The 13,396-nt window shown below is 53.1% G+C and overlaps 1 protein-coding gene across 8 annotated transcripts in view; it reads right to left on the bottom strand.

Annotated features, from left to right (window-relative positions):
- The window catches only part of CNTFR (ciliary neurotrophic factor receptor), a 313,015-nt gene that overhangs the window by 126,215 nt on the left and 173,404 nt on the right, over positions 1 to 13,396 (bottom strand). For 4 of the 8 annotated variants that reach the window (XM_072132724.1, XM_072132725.1, XM_072132727.1 and 1 more), the window contains one exon: positions 4,333 to 4,411. The exons of the other annotated variants lie outside the window; for them this stretch is intronic. In XM_072132724.1, the coding sequence (XP_071988825.1) occupies positions 4,333 to 4,411 (79 nt within the window). The remainder of the gene's footprint in view (positions 1 to 4,332; positions 4,412 to 13,396) is intronic. 8 annotated transcript variants of the gene reach the window in all.

Raw genomic sequence — 13,396 nt, 5'->3', positions numbered from 1 at the left:
GGGTCTATATCAGTTTAGGGCTCTGGTCTGGGGTCTGGATTAGTTTAGGGCTCTGGTCTGGGGCCTGGATTAGTTTAGGGCTCTGGTCTGGGGTCTGGATTAGTTTAGGGCTCTGGTCTGGGGCCTGGATTAGTTTAGGGCTCTGGTCTGGGGCCTGGATTAGTTTAGGGCTCTGGTCTGGGGCCTGGATTAGTTTAGGGGATCTGGTCTGGGGTCTGTATTAGTTTAGGGCTCTGGTCTGGGGCCTGGATTAGTTTAGGGCTCTGGTCTGGGGCCTGGATTAGTTTAGGGCTCTGGTCTGGGGCCTGGATTAGTTTAGGGGATCTGGTCTGGGGTCTGGATTAGTTTAGGGCTCTGGTCTGGGGCCTGGATTAGTTTAGGGCTCTGGTCTGGGGCCTGGATTAGTTTAGGGCTCTGGTCTGGGGCCTGGATTAGTTTAGGGGATCTGGTCTTTGGTCTGTATTAGTTTTGTTCTCTGGTCTGGGGCCTAGATTAGTTTAGGGCTCTGGTCTTTGGTCTGGATTAGTTTTGTTCTCTGGTCTGGGGCCTGGATTAGTTTAGGGCTCTGGTCTTTGGTCTGTATTAGTTTTGTTCTCTGGTCTGGGGTCTATATCAGTTTAGGGCTCTGGTCTGGGGTCTGGATTAGTTTAGGGCTCTGGTCTGGGGCCTGGATTAGTTTAGGGCTCTGGTCTGGGGCCTGGATTAGTTTAGGGGATCTGGTCTGGGGTCTGTATTAGTTTAGGGCTCTGGTCTGGGGCCTGGATTAGTTTAGGGCTCTGGTCTGGGGCCTGGATTAGTTTAGGGCTCTGGTCTGGGGCCTGGATTAGTTTAGGGGATCTGGTCTTTGGTCTGTATTAGTTTTGTTCTCTGGTCTGGGGCCTGGATTAGTTTAGGGCTCTGGTCTTTGGTCTGGATTAGTTTTGTTCTCTGGTCTGGGGCCTGGATTAGTTTAGGGCTCTGGTCTTTGGTCTGTATTAGTTTTGTTCTCTGGTCTGGGGCCTGGATTAGTTTAGGGCTCTGGTCTGGGGTCTGGATTAGTTTAGGGCTCTGGTCTGGGGCCTGGATTAGTTTAGGGCTCTGGTCTGGGGTCTGGATTAGTTTAGGGCCTCTGGTCTGGGGCCTGGATTAGTTTAGGGGCTCTGGTCTGGGGCCTGGATTAGTTTAGGGGCTCTGGTCTGGGGCCTGGATTAGTTTAGGGGCTCTGGTCTGGGGTCTATATGAGTTTAGGACTCTGGTCTGGGGTCTGGATTAGTTTAGGGCTCTGGTCTGGGGCCTGGATTAGTTTAGGGCTCTGGTCTGGGGCCTGGATTAGTTTAGGGCTCTGGTCTGGGGCCTGGATTAGTTTAGGGGATCTGGTCTTTGGTCTGGATTAGTTTAGGGCTCTGGTCTGGGGCCTGGATTAGTTTAGGGCTCTGGTCTGGGGCCTGGATTAGTTTAGGGCTCTGGTCTGGGGCCTGGATTAGTTTAGGGCTCTGGTCTGGGGCCTGGATTAGTTTAGGGCTCTGGTCTGGGGCCTGGATTAGTTTAGGGCTCTGGTCTGGGGCCTGGATTAGTTTAGGGCTCTGGTCTGGGGCCTGGATTAGTTTAGGGCTCTGGTCTGGGGCCTGGATTAGTTTAGGGCTCTGGTCTGGGGCCTGGATTAGTTTAGGGCTCTGGTCTGGGGCCTGGATTAGTTTAGGGCTCTGGTCTGGGGCCTGGATTAGTTTAGGGCTCTGGTCTGGGGCCTGGATTAGTTTAGGGCTCTGGTCTTTGGTCTGTATTAGTTTTGTTCTCTGGTCTGGGGTCTATATCAGTTTAGGGCTCTGGTCTGGGGTCTGGATTAATTTAGGGATTTCTGGTGAAATGTATTTGCACATTTGCATACGTATGGCGCCTCCTCCTCTGTTCATTCATTTAGGAAAAAAAAAAATATCCAGAGATAGTAACGACACTGCATCTGCGGTTTCATCGGGGGGAGGAGATCTCTGGGGGTCAGGAGGTCGCTGAGGAGATGACCCCCAGTGACGTCACAATGTATCAGTTTGATTGTGGTGGTTTCCTGCCATCACAGGGTCATTGTCCATCCTGATCTGTCTGGTGCAGCGTTTAGCGTGGGACGCGAGTGATTGATATTACAGGCCTGGAGACAATGGCATCACAGGCAGACGGCGCAGCACCATGCGGGAGGACGGCTTCCCTGTCTGCCATGTTTCCTGTCCAAGTATCGATCGGCCTCAGCAGCCATCCATCTCCTGCAGCGGATGATTGGATTATCAGTGCACCGGCGGACTACAACTCCCAACAGTCACATCGCAGGCAGTTAAAGGGTTAAAACTTCTGTCCCTGGTGGTCGGAGGGGTTAAATGTCCATATCCTGGTGGTCTAAGGGGTTAAATGTCGAAATCCTGGTCTAGTGCAGAGCCATGATATGGTGTAGTCTGTGAATACACATGAGTGGAGGGCAGCCCCCCCTATGGCCCCCCACAGCTGGAGGGGTACATGTCGCCCCCGCTCCGTGTGATCTCTGACATCTTACAGAGATTATATCATGTTTTATACCTTAGTCACATCCAGAGCTGCACATTAGTCACTGATCAGCCTCATAAACTCTATTCACATCCAGAGCTGCATGTACAATTCTACTGTTATATCTGTAATATACTCTGATCACCTCCAAAGCTGCATGTACAGTAATATCTATATTATACTCTGATCACCTCCAGAGCTGCATGTGTCACTGATCAGGCTAATAAACTCTATTCACAGCCAGAGCTGCATGTACAATTCTACTATTATATCTATATTATACTCCAATCACATCCAGAGCAGCATGTACAATTGTACAGTTATATCTGTATTATACTCTGATCGCCTCTAAAGCTGCATGTACATTTCTATTGTTATATCTGTAATATACTCCGAACACATCCAGAGCTGCATGTACAATTCTACTGTAATATCTGTATTATACTCCGATCACCTCCAAAGCTTCATGTACAATTCTAATTTTATATCTATTTTATACTCCGATCACATCCAGAGCTGCATGTACATTTCTACTGTTATATCACTATTATACTCCGATCCCATCCAAAGCTGCATGTACATTTCTACTGTTATATCTCTATTATACTCCGATCACATCCAGAGCTGCATTCTCCTCATGCATCCTTTCTTATACTATAGTTACAACTGAAGCTGCATATACACCATTTTTGTTACAGTATAAAGTCTTTCACTCTAGTCACATCCAGAGCTGCCTTCACCATCCATCGGTTACATCATGCCGTATACTCTGTTTTGTGATACTCTAGTCACATCTAAAGCTGAGGTTACATCATCCTCCCCTCACGTCCAGGTCTGTAGTCACAGTTCTTCTCCATATCCATTGGATCTGTTTGCACCAGGCCTGCAGTGGCTGATAACAGGGAGCACTAGACTGCTGCAAGGCATTACCCTATGACATCTGGACGTGTCCCTGTGGATGATGAGGTCACAGCGGAGGTCATCGGGGAGGGGGGGGGGGGTGACGTCCTCCTGTGACTCTGCTTGGCGAATGTAAACAGCACCAGTCACACAGCTGAGGGTCCGTCACAGTGGTCTCCCATCAAGGCAGTTTAGCGAGGTGCCTGCACTGATACATGGTAACGTGAGTGTTTACAGCTGATGTGTACAGTGGATACAATTGTAACAAAACCTCAGCTGTGTTGGTTCTGGCTTCAGGATGGAATTTTTTTTTACTTTCCATTCATTGACAGCAAGCAAAAGATTTTGACACTGGTGAAACACAAAGTTCCAGATCCTTTCCTTCTCTGGAGCATCATCTCTATCATCTTGCTGCACCTCATGGTTCAAGCCGACCTGTGACTTGTATCAGATTGTCAGCTCCTGTGGCTGAGATACAACACATCCCCCAGAATGATGGAGAATCTGACTACGACTACGATCACTGTTACAATGTATCCCACAGTATGATGGAGAAATCTGACTACGACTACAATCAATGTTACAATATATCTCCCAGGATGATGGAGAAATCTGACTACGACTACAATCACTGTCACAATGTATCCCCCAGGATGATGGAGAAATCTGACTACGACTACAATCACTGTTACAATATATCTCCCAGGATGATGGAGAAATCCGACTACGACTACAATCACTGTTACAATGTATCCCCCAGGATGATGTAGAATCTGACAGCGAGTACAATTTTCGTTACAATGTATCGCCCTGGATGATGGAGAAATCCCTGGGCTCTTCCACCTGTGACTTCCCGTCCTGCACTGTACAGCGCCACGCTGCAGGATGGCGATACAAGGGTCAGTAATAAGGAAGGGCGGCACTTACCTTCGCTATGTCTCTGAGCACAGACCATGACGCAGGCGGCGAGCACCAGGCAGCAGGCGGAGGTCAGCGGATTTGCCATCTGTTTGGGGGACACAAAGCGCAGGGTTAGGTGGAGGGCTCAGGAGCCGGCATGCTGCATGTGTGGCTCGTGTTCCTGGCGGAGCGGGGAGGGGGCTCCGGCTCAGGCTCAGGGCTGGACGGGAGGCAGGAAGAGACGAGATAATAGGAGCCACTCATGTCAGTGACGAGAGCAGCCGCCGCAAGCTACACCAACCTGTGCGACTACTACTCCCAGCAGGCAGCCGCTGCAAGCTACACCAACCTGTGCGCGACTACAACTCCCAGCAGGCAGCCGCTGCAAGCTACACCAACCTGTGCGACTACAACTCCCAGCAGGCAGCCGCTGCAAGCTACACCAACCTGTGCGACTACAACTCCCAGCAGGCAGCCGCTGCAAGCTACACCGACCTGTGCGACTACAACTCCCAGCAGGCAGCCGCTGCAAGCTACACCAACCTGTGCGACTACAACTCCCAGCAGGCAGCCGCTGCAAGCTACACCAACCTGTGCGACTACAACTCCCAGCAGACTGCCGCTACAAGCTACACCAACCTGTGCGACTACAACTCCCAGCAGGCAGCCGCTGCAAGCTACACCAGCCTGTGCCAGACTACAACTCCCAGCAGACTGCCGCTACAAGCTACACCAGCCTGTGCCAGACTACTACTCCCAGCAGACTGCCGCTGCAAGCTACACAAGCCTGTGCCAGACTACTACTCCCAGCAAGCAGCCGCCGCAAGCTACACCAACCTGTGCGACTACAACTCCCAGCAGGCAGCCGCTGCAAGCTACACCGACCTGTGCGACTACAACTCCCAGCAGGCAGTCGCTGCAAGCTACACCAACCTGTGTGCGACTACAACTCCCAGAAGACAGCAGCCGCAAGCTACACCGACCTGTGCGACTACTACTCACAGCAGACAGCAGCCGCAAGCTACACCAACCTGTGCCAGACTACTACTCCCAGCAGGCAGCCGCTGCAAGCTACACCAACCTGTGCGACTACTACTCCCAGCAGACTGCCGCTGCAAGCTACACCAACCTGTGCGACTACAACTCCCAGCAGACTGCCGCTGCAAGCTACACCAACCTGTGCGACTACAACTCCCAGCAGACTGCCGCTGCAAGCTACACCAACCTGTGTGACTACAACTCCCAGCAGACAGCCGCTGCAAGCTACACCAGCCTGTGCGACTACAACTCCCAGCCGCTGCAAGCTACACCAGCCTGTGCCAGACTACTACTCCCAGCAGGCTGGCGGTGCAAGCTACACCAACCTGTGCCAGACTACTACTCCCAGCAGACTGCCGCTACAAGCTACACCAGCCTGTGCCAGACTACTACTCCCAGCAGACAGCCGCTGCAAGCTACACCAACCTGTGCCAGACTACTACTCCCAGCAGACTGCCGCTGCAAGCTACACCAACCTGTGCGACTACAACTCCCAGCAGACTGCCGCTGCAAGCTACACCAACCTGTGCGACTACAACTCCCAGCAGACTGCCGCTGCAAGCTACACCAACCTGTGCGACTACAACTCCCAGCAGACTGCCGCTGCAAGCTACACCAACCTGTGCGACTACAACTCCCAGCAAACAGCCGCTGCAAGCTACACCAACCTGTGCCAGACTACTACTCCCAGCAGACTGCCGCTGCAAGCTACACCAACCTGTGCGACTACAACTCCCAGCAGACTGCCGCTGCAAGCTACACCAACCTGTGCGACTACAACTCCCAGCAGACTGCCGCTGCAAGCTACACCAACCTGTGCGACTACAACTCCCAGCAGACAGCCGCTGCAAGCTACACCAGCCTGTGCGACTACAACTCCCAGCCGCTGCAAGCTACACCAGCCTGTGCCAGACTACTACTCCCAGCAGGCTGGCGGTGCAAGCTACACCAACCTGTGCCAGACTACTACTCCCAGCAGACAGCCGCTGCAAGCTACACCAACCTGTGCCAGACTACTACTCCCAGCAGACAGCCGCTGCAAGCTACACCAGCCTGTGCCAGACTACTACTCCCAGCAGACAGCCGCTGCAAGCTACACCAGCCTGTGCCAGACTACTACTCCCAGCAGACTGCCGCTGCAAGCTACACCAACCTGTGTGCACTACAACTCCCAGCCCCATATACAGATCATACCTGACCCCGTACATCCCAGCTCCCAGCATTCCCTGGGAGACTTCACACCATGCCGGAAGCTTAGGGGTTAATTCCCGATCTGCTGGACACCAGGACTGCCTGATGCCACAATGGAAGCCACTTGTATCCAGCAGTGAGAGGGTTAACCCCGCAGCTGACCCGCTCTATACAGGAGCTGCAGATGCCGAGAGGATTTACCCAGCATGATATGACATGAAGCAGGAGGCTCAGGATGGACAGGGAATCACAGAACCAATGATTTCTCTCATTTGTAGTCATTTTATTATTTGTGATTCACATTTAGTGTAATTATTAATCCTCTAAATATGATTTATTGCCGCCCACCTATGTCCTGATACTCGCACGGCGGGGGGCAAACACACAGCTAACAGCCCCTGATGCCCCCAGGCGTCCACCATCCTGCCCCCTACAGAGCGGCGCACGACTACTGTCCTACAACGCAGTCACCCTACATACAGAATGGAAAATACAGAGGATCACCCAGGAGCAGCGAAATATCTGACTACGACTACAATCACTGTTATACTGTATCCAGGATGATGGAGAGTCTGACTACGACTACAATCACTGTTATACTGTATCCAGGATGATGGAGAGTCTGACTACGACTACAATCACTGTTATACTGTATCCAGGATGATGGAGAATCTGACTACGACTACAATCACTGTTATACTGTATCCAGGATGATGGAGAATCTGACTACGACTACAATCACTGTTATACTATATCCAGGATGATGGAGAGTCTGACTACGACTACAATCACTGTTATACTGTATCCAGGATGATGGAGAATCTGACTACGACTACAATCACTGTTATACTATATCCAGGATGATGGAGAATCTGACTACGACTACAATCACTGTTATACTGTATCCAGGATGATGGAGAATCTGACTACGACTACAATCACTGTTATACTGTATCCAGGATGATGGAGAGTCTGACTACGACTACAATCACTGTTATACTGTATCCAGGATGATGGAGAATCTGACTACGACTACAATCACTGTTATACTGTATCCAGGATGATGGAGAATCTGACTACGACTACAATCACGGTTATACTATATCCAGGATGATGGAGAATCTGACTACGACTACAATCACTGTTATACTGTATCCAGGATGATGGAGAATCTGACTACGACTACAATCACTGTTATACTGTATCCAGGATGATGGAGAGTCTGACTACGACTACAATCACTGTTATACTGTATCCAGGATGATGGAGAATCTGACTACGACTACAATCACTGTTATACTGTATCCAGGATGATGGAGAATCTGACTACGACTACAATCACTGTTATACTGTATCCAGGATGATGGAGAATCTGACTACGACTACAATCACTGTTATACTATATCCAGGATGATGGAGAATCTGACTACGACTACAATCACTGTTATACTGTATCCAGGATGATGGAGAATCTGACTACGACTACAATCACTGTTATACTGTATCCAGGATGATGGAGAGTCTGACTACGACTACAATCACTGTTATACTGTATCCAGGATGATGGAGAATCTGACTACGACTACAATCACTGTTATAATGTATCACCCAGGATGATGGAGAAATCTAATAACTGCAGTAACCATTACATTACGTCACCTATAATATCAGGAGAAATCTGACTACGACTACAGTCACTGTTACAATGTGTAATCACAGATGAGGGAGAAATCTGACTACGACTACAGTCACTGTTATAATATACTCAGGATGATGGAGAAATCTAACGACTACAGTAACAAATACATTAGAGAAATCTGACTACGACTACAGTCACTGTTAGATTTCTCCATCACCCTGGATACATTATACCAACTACTGTAACCATTACATTACATCATCTATGACATCAGAGAAATCTGACTACGACTACAGTTACTGTCACAAAGCATCACCCAGGGTGATGGAGAAATCTGCTGAGGTTGCAATGGTTCGTACGTATGTGAGAACAGTTAGTGTTCCGCTGCCGATCACCCCATTTCCATAATCCTTTAAATAATGGGATTTTCCGGAGCCCTGCGGATTCTGGGAAGCGTCGCTGTACGATGATGGTGGCCGCTCCTGATAGACATTAATGAGTGAATGAAGTGTCAGCAGAAATGTGATAAACGCCGCTCAGATTCACTAATTAATTTCCCCGGATCCTCCACCGCGTCCCGCAGCCTCCCCAATTAGCTGGAAGATTAGACAGGTACAAAATCCCAAAATAATGATCTAATCTGGATAGAAGCAGCAGAGGGTCCGACACCGGTGACCACAGGACCCTCAGGCTGAGAGCCAGGCCCTGCAACCCAGGAGCAGATACTGACCCCAGGTGTAGTGAGGTACAGGAAGGAACAGAGCACAGCAGTGTGAGGACTGGGAGAACCTACAATCCTGGAATATCAATGTACTTTCCACAATTCTGCTGCTACATAGTGGTATTATTTCAAATCTCTCCTGGGACAATACTGACCTATTGGTTGCAGAGAGCACAGAGCACAGCAGGGTGAGGATACACCCCCCAGTATATTAGGAGAAGCTCCAATCCTGGAATATGTATCCATATGTTACAGTACTGCTGCTACTAAAATAATACACTAAGGTCTGACTACACATATCTCTAGAGCTATACCACACATTGGCTGCAGAGAGCACAGAGCACAGCAGAGTGAGGATACACCCCCAGAGCATTAGGAGAAGCTCCAATCCTGGAATATGAATCCATATTTCACAATCCTGCTGCTACTAAAATAATACACCAAGGTCTGAGTATACATATCTCCAGGGCTTTACCACACACTGGCTGCCGAGAGCACAGAGCACAGCTGTGTGAGGGCACACCCCCAGTGCACTTGGAGGAGCTACAACCCTAGTACATAAATCCATATTTCACAGTCCCGCTGCTACTAACAACATACACAAAGGTTTATCTCTTTCCAGGGACAATACATAACACTGTCTGTAGTCTGTAAGGTGACAACTGCTGAGTGCAGCAAGCAGAGATATTGTAGCTCATCTACTAAGGGTCCGCAGGAGTGCATTTTCGTCGGGTTTCCCAACGATTTCCGTTTTGGGGCGAATTGGCCCGGGGGGGCAGGATCGGGTAAGTAAATCTGCCCCATTGAGAGTAATATCAGAAGGTTCTATCCTATGAGTAACGATTGTGTTCTGCTGCGGTGCAGTGGCGGTAAGTGAGGAGCCATCATGTACCTCCTGCGGCCGCGCTCCTGACAGTCCATCAGGTGTCACCAGGTGGAGGACATTCCTGGGCCGCGGTGACCACCGGGACGTTCCCTCCTCTCCTGACAGTCCATCAGGTGTCACCAGGTGGAGGACATTCCTGGGCCGCGGTGACCACCGGGACGTTCCCTCCGCTCCTGACAGTCCATCAGGTGTCACCAGGTGGAGGACATTCCTGGGCCGCGGTGACCACCGGGACGTTCCCTCCGCTCCTGACAGTCCATCAGGTGTCACCAGGTGGAGGACATTCCTGGGGCGCGGTGACCACCGGGACGTTCCCTCCGCTCCTGACAGTCCATCAGGTGTCACCAGGTGGAGGACATTCCTGGGCCGCGGTGACCACCGGGACGTTCCCTCCGCTCCTGACAGTCCATCAGGTGTCACCAGGTGGAGGACATTCCTGGGCCGCGGTGACCACCGGGACGTTCCCTCCGCTCCTGACAGTCCATCAGGTGTCACCAGGTGGAGGACATTCCTGGGCCGCGGTGACCACCGGGACGTTCCCTCCGCTCCTGACAGTCCATCAGGTGTCACCAGGTGGAGGACATTCCTGGGCCGCGGTGACCACCGGGACGTTCCCTCCGCTCCTGACAGTCCATCAGGTGTCACCAGGTGGAGGACATTCCTGGGCCGCGGTGACCACCGGGACGTTCCCTCCGCTCCTGACAGTCCATCAGGTGTCACCAGGTGGAGGACATTCCTGGGCCGCGGTGACCACCGGGACGTTCCCTCCGCTCCTGACAGTCCATCAGGTGTCACCAGGTGGAGGACATTCCTGGGCCGCGGTGACCACCGGGACGTTCCCTCCGCTCCTGACAGTCCATCAGGTGTCACCAGGTGGAGGACATTCCTGGGCCGCGGTGACCACCGGGACGTTCCCTCCGCTCCTGACAGTCCATCAGGTGTCACCAGGTGGAGGACATTCCTGGGCCGCGGTGACCACCGGGACGTTCCCTCCGCTCCTGACAGTCCATCAGGTGTCACCAGGTGGAGGACATTCCTGGGCCGCGGTGACCACCGGGACGTTCCCTCCGCTCCTGACAGTCCATCAGGTGTCATCAGGTGGAGGACATTCCTGGGCCGCGGTGACCACCGGGACGTTCCCTCCGCTCCTGACAGTCCATCAGGTGGAGGACATTCCTGGGCCGCGGTGACCCCCGGGATGTTCCCTCTGCTCCTGACAGTCCATCAGGTGTCACCAGGTGGAGGACATTCCTGGGCCGCGGTGACCACAGGGACGTTCCCTCCGCTCCTGACAGTCCATCAGGTGTCATCAGGTGGAGGACATTCCTGGGCCGCGGTGACCACCGGGACGTTCCCTCCGCTCCTGACAGTCCATCAGGTGTCACCAGGTGGAGGACATTCCTGGGCCGCGGTGACCACCGGGACGCTCCCTCCGCTCCTGACAGTCCATCAGGTGTCACCAGGTGGAGGACATTCCTGGGCCGCGGTGACCACCGGGACGTTCCCTCCGCTCCTGACAGTCCATCAGGTGTCACCAGGTGGAGGACATTCCTGGGCCGCGGTGACCACCGGGACGTTCCCTCCGCTCCTGACAGTCCATCAGGTGGAGGACATTCCTGGGCCGCGGTGACCACCGGGACGTTCCCTCCGCTCCTGACAGTCCATCAGGTGGAGGACATTCCTGGGCCGCGGTGACCACCGGGACGCTCCCTCCGCTCCTGACAGTCCATCAGGTGTCACCAGGTGGAGGACATTCCAGGGCCGCGGTGACCACCGAGACGTTCCCTCAGCTCCTGACAGTCCATCAGGTGTCACCAGGTGGAGGACATTCCTGGGCCGCGGTGACCACCGGGACGTTCCCTCCGCTCCTGACAGTCCATCAGGTGTCATCAGGTGGAGGACATTCCTGGGCTGCGGTGACCACCGGGACGTTCCCTCCGCTCCTGACAGTCCATCAGGTGGAGGACATTCCTGGGCCGCGGTGACCCCCGGGATGTTCCCTCCGCTCCTGACAGTCCATCAGGTGTCACCAGGTGGAGGACATTCCTGGGCCGCGGTGACCACAGGGACGTTCCCTCCGCTCCTGACAGTCCATCAGGTGTCATCAGGTGGAGGACATTCCTGGGCCGCGGTGACCACCGGGACGTTCCCTCCGCTCCTGACAGTCCATCAGGTGTCACCAGGTGGAGGACATTCCTGGGGCGCGGTGACCACCGGGACGTTCCCTCCGCTCCTGACAGTCCATCAGGTGTCACCAGGTGGAGGACATTCCTGGGCCGCGGTGACCACCGGGACGTTCCCTCCGCTCCTGACAGTCCATCAGGTGTCACCAGGTGGAGGACATTCCAGGACCGCGGTGACCACCGGGACGTTCCCTCCGCTCCTGACAGTCCATCAGGTGTCACCAGGTGGAGGACATTCCAGGACCGCGGTGACCACCGGGACGTTCCCTCCGCTCCTAACAGTCCATCAGGTGTCACCAGGTGGAGGACATTCCAGGACCGCGGTGACCACCGGGACGTTCCCTCCGCTCCTGACAGTCCATCAGGTGTCACCAGGTGGAGGACATTCCTGGGCCGCGGTGACCGCCGCTCCTGACAAGGCTCTGCTCGCTCTGCACATTCCTCAGACGCCGCGCGTCACAGCCGTCACCGCTCACGTTCCTCGCACTTCATTTACACGAATGCCCCCCTCACCCCCGGGGTCTGCAGAGCGGAGACAGATGATCCGACGTGTGAGCGGAGACGCCAACCAAGCGGGGACATGAGACCCAGGGATTGTTCTAGCACTGCGTCACCCCGACCGCCAACAACCCCGGATCTACACTCATCAGCCTGATGGTGGCGCTAGAAGAGAGACCTCCATGTGCCCCTGCAAATACTTAGTTGTAGGAAAGCTGGGTGACCCCCAGTGCGGGTGCCGATGGTTGGCATGGGTGCCCTCAGCATGGCGGGGGTCCTACTCTGTCACATTAGGTAATTGGTGTTTGTGGGGCTCGCCCTTCATCGCAGCAGCGAGTGGAGGCGCAACATTTACAGAAGAGACGGCAACAAACGCGTCCGGAAAGAAGAAATTAAAGCGTCGCCCCGTAAAGGTCACACTGACACGAAGCTCCAGCGAGGGAAAGCAGCAGACAAGGAGCAATTTACAGACACAACACACAGGACGGGGAATGCAAAAGTCTTCACACCCCTGAACTCATCCACCTGAACGTTACAGACACAAACGTCTAAGGATCTAATAATGTTTTATGTGATGGAGAAACAAAGTATCAAGGACAGAAAATGCTACAAGTGTCGTGTACAAGTATTCACCCCCCACCCCGAGGACCCTCTGTATCCGCAGTGACAGGTCTGTAGGGGGGGGGGGTCTCCCAGCTTTATCTAGAGGCTGGAGGTTCCCCCATTCTTCTCTGTACATCTAGAGGCTGGAGGTTCCCCCATTCTTCTCTGTACATCTAGAGGCTGGAGGTTCCCCCATTCTTCTCTGTACATCTAGAGGCTGGAGGTTCCCCCATTCTTCTCTGTACATCTAGAGGCTGGAGGTTCCCCCATTCTTCTCTGTACATCTAGAGGCTGGAGGTTCCCCCATTCTTCTCTGTACATCTAGAGGCTGG

This window comes from Engystomops pustulosus, chromosome 1, assembly GCF_040894005.1.
Source record: "Engystomops pustulosus chromosome 1, aEngPut4.maternal, whole genome shotgun sequence".
In the NCBI taxonomy this organism is placed as follows: Eukaryota; Metazoa; Chordata; class Amphibia; order Anura; family Leptodactylidae; genus Engystomops; species Engystomops pustulosus.
Note: the sequence above shows the minus strand (reverse complement) of the source record. Positions and strands in the feature narration are given on the sequence as shown.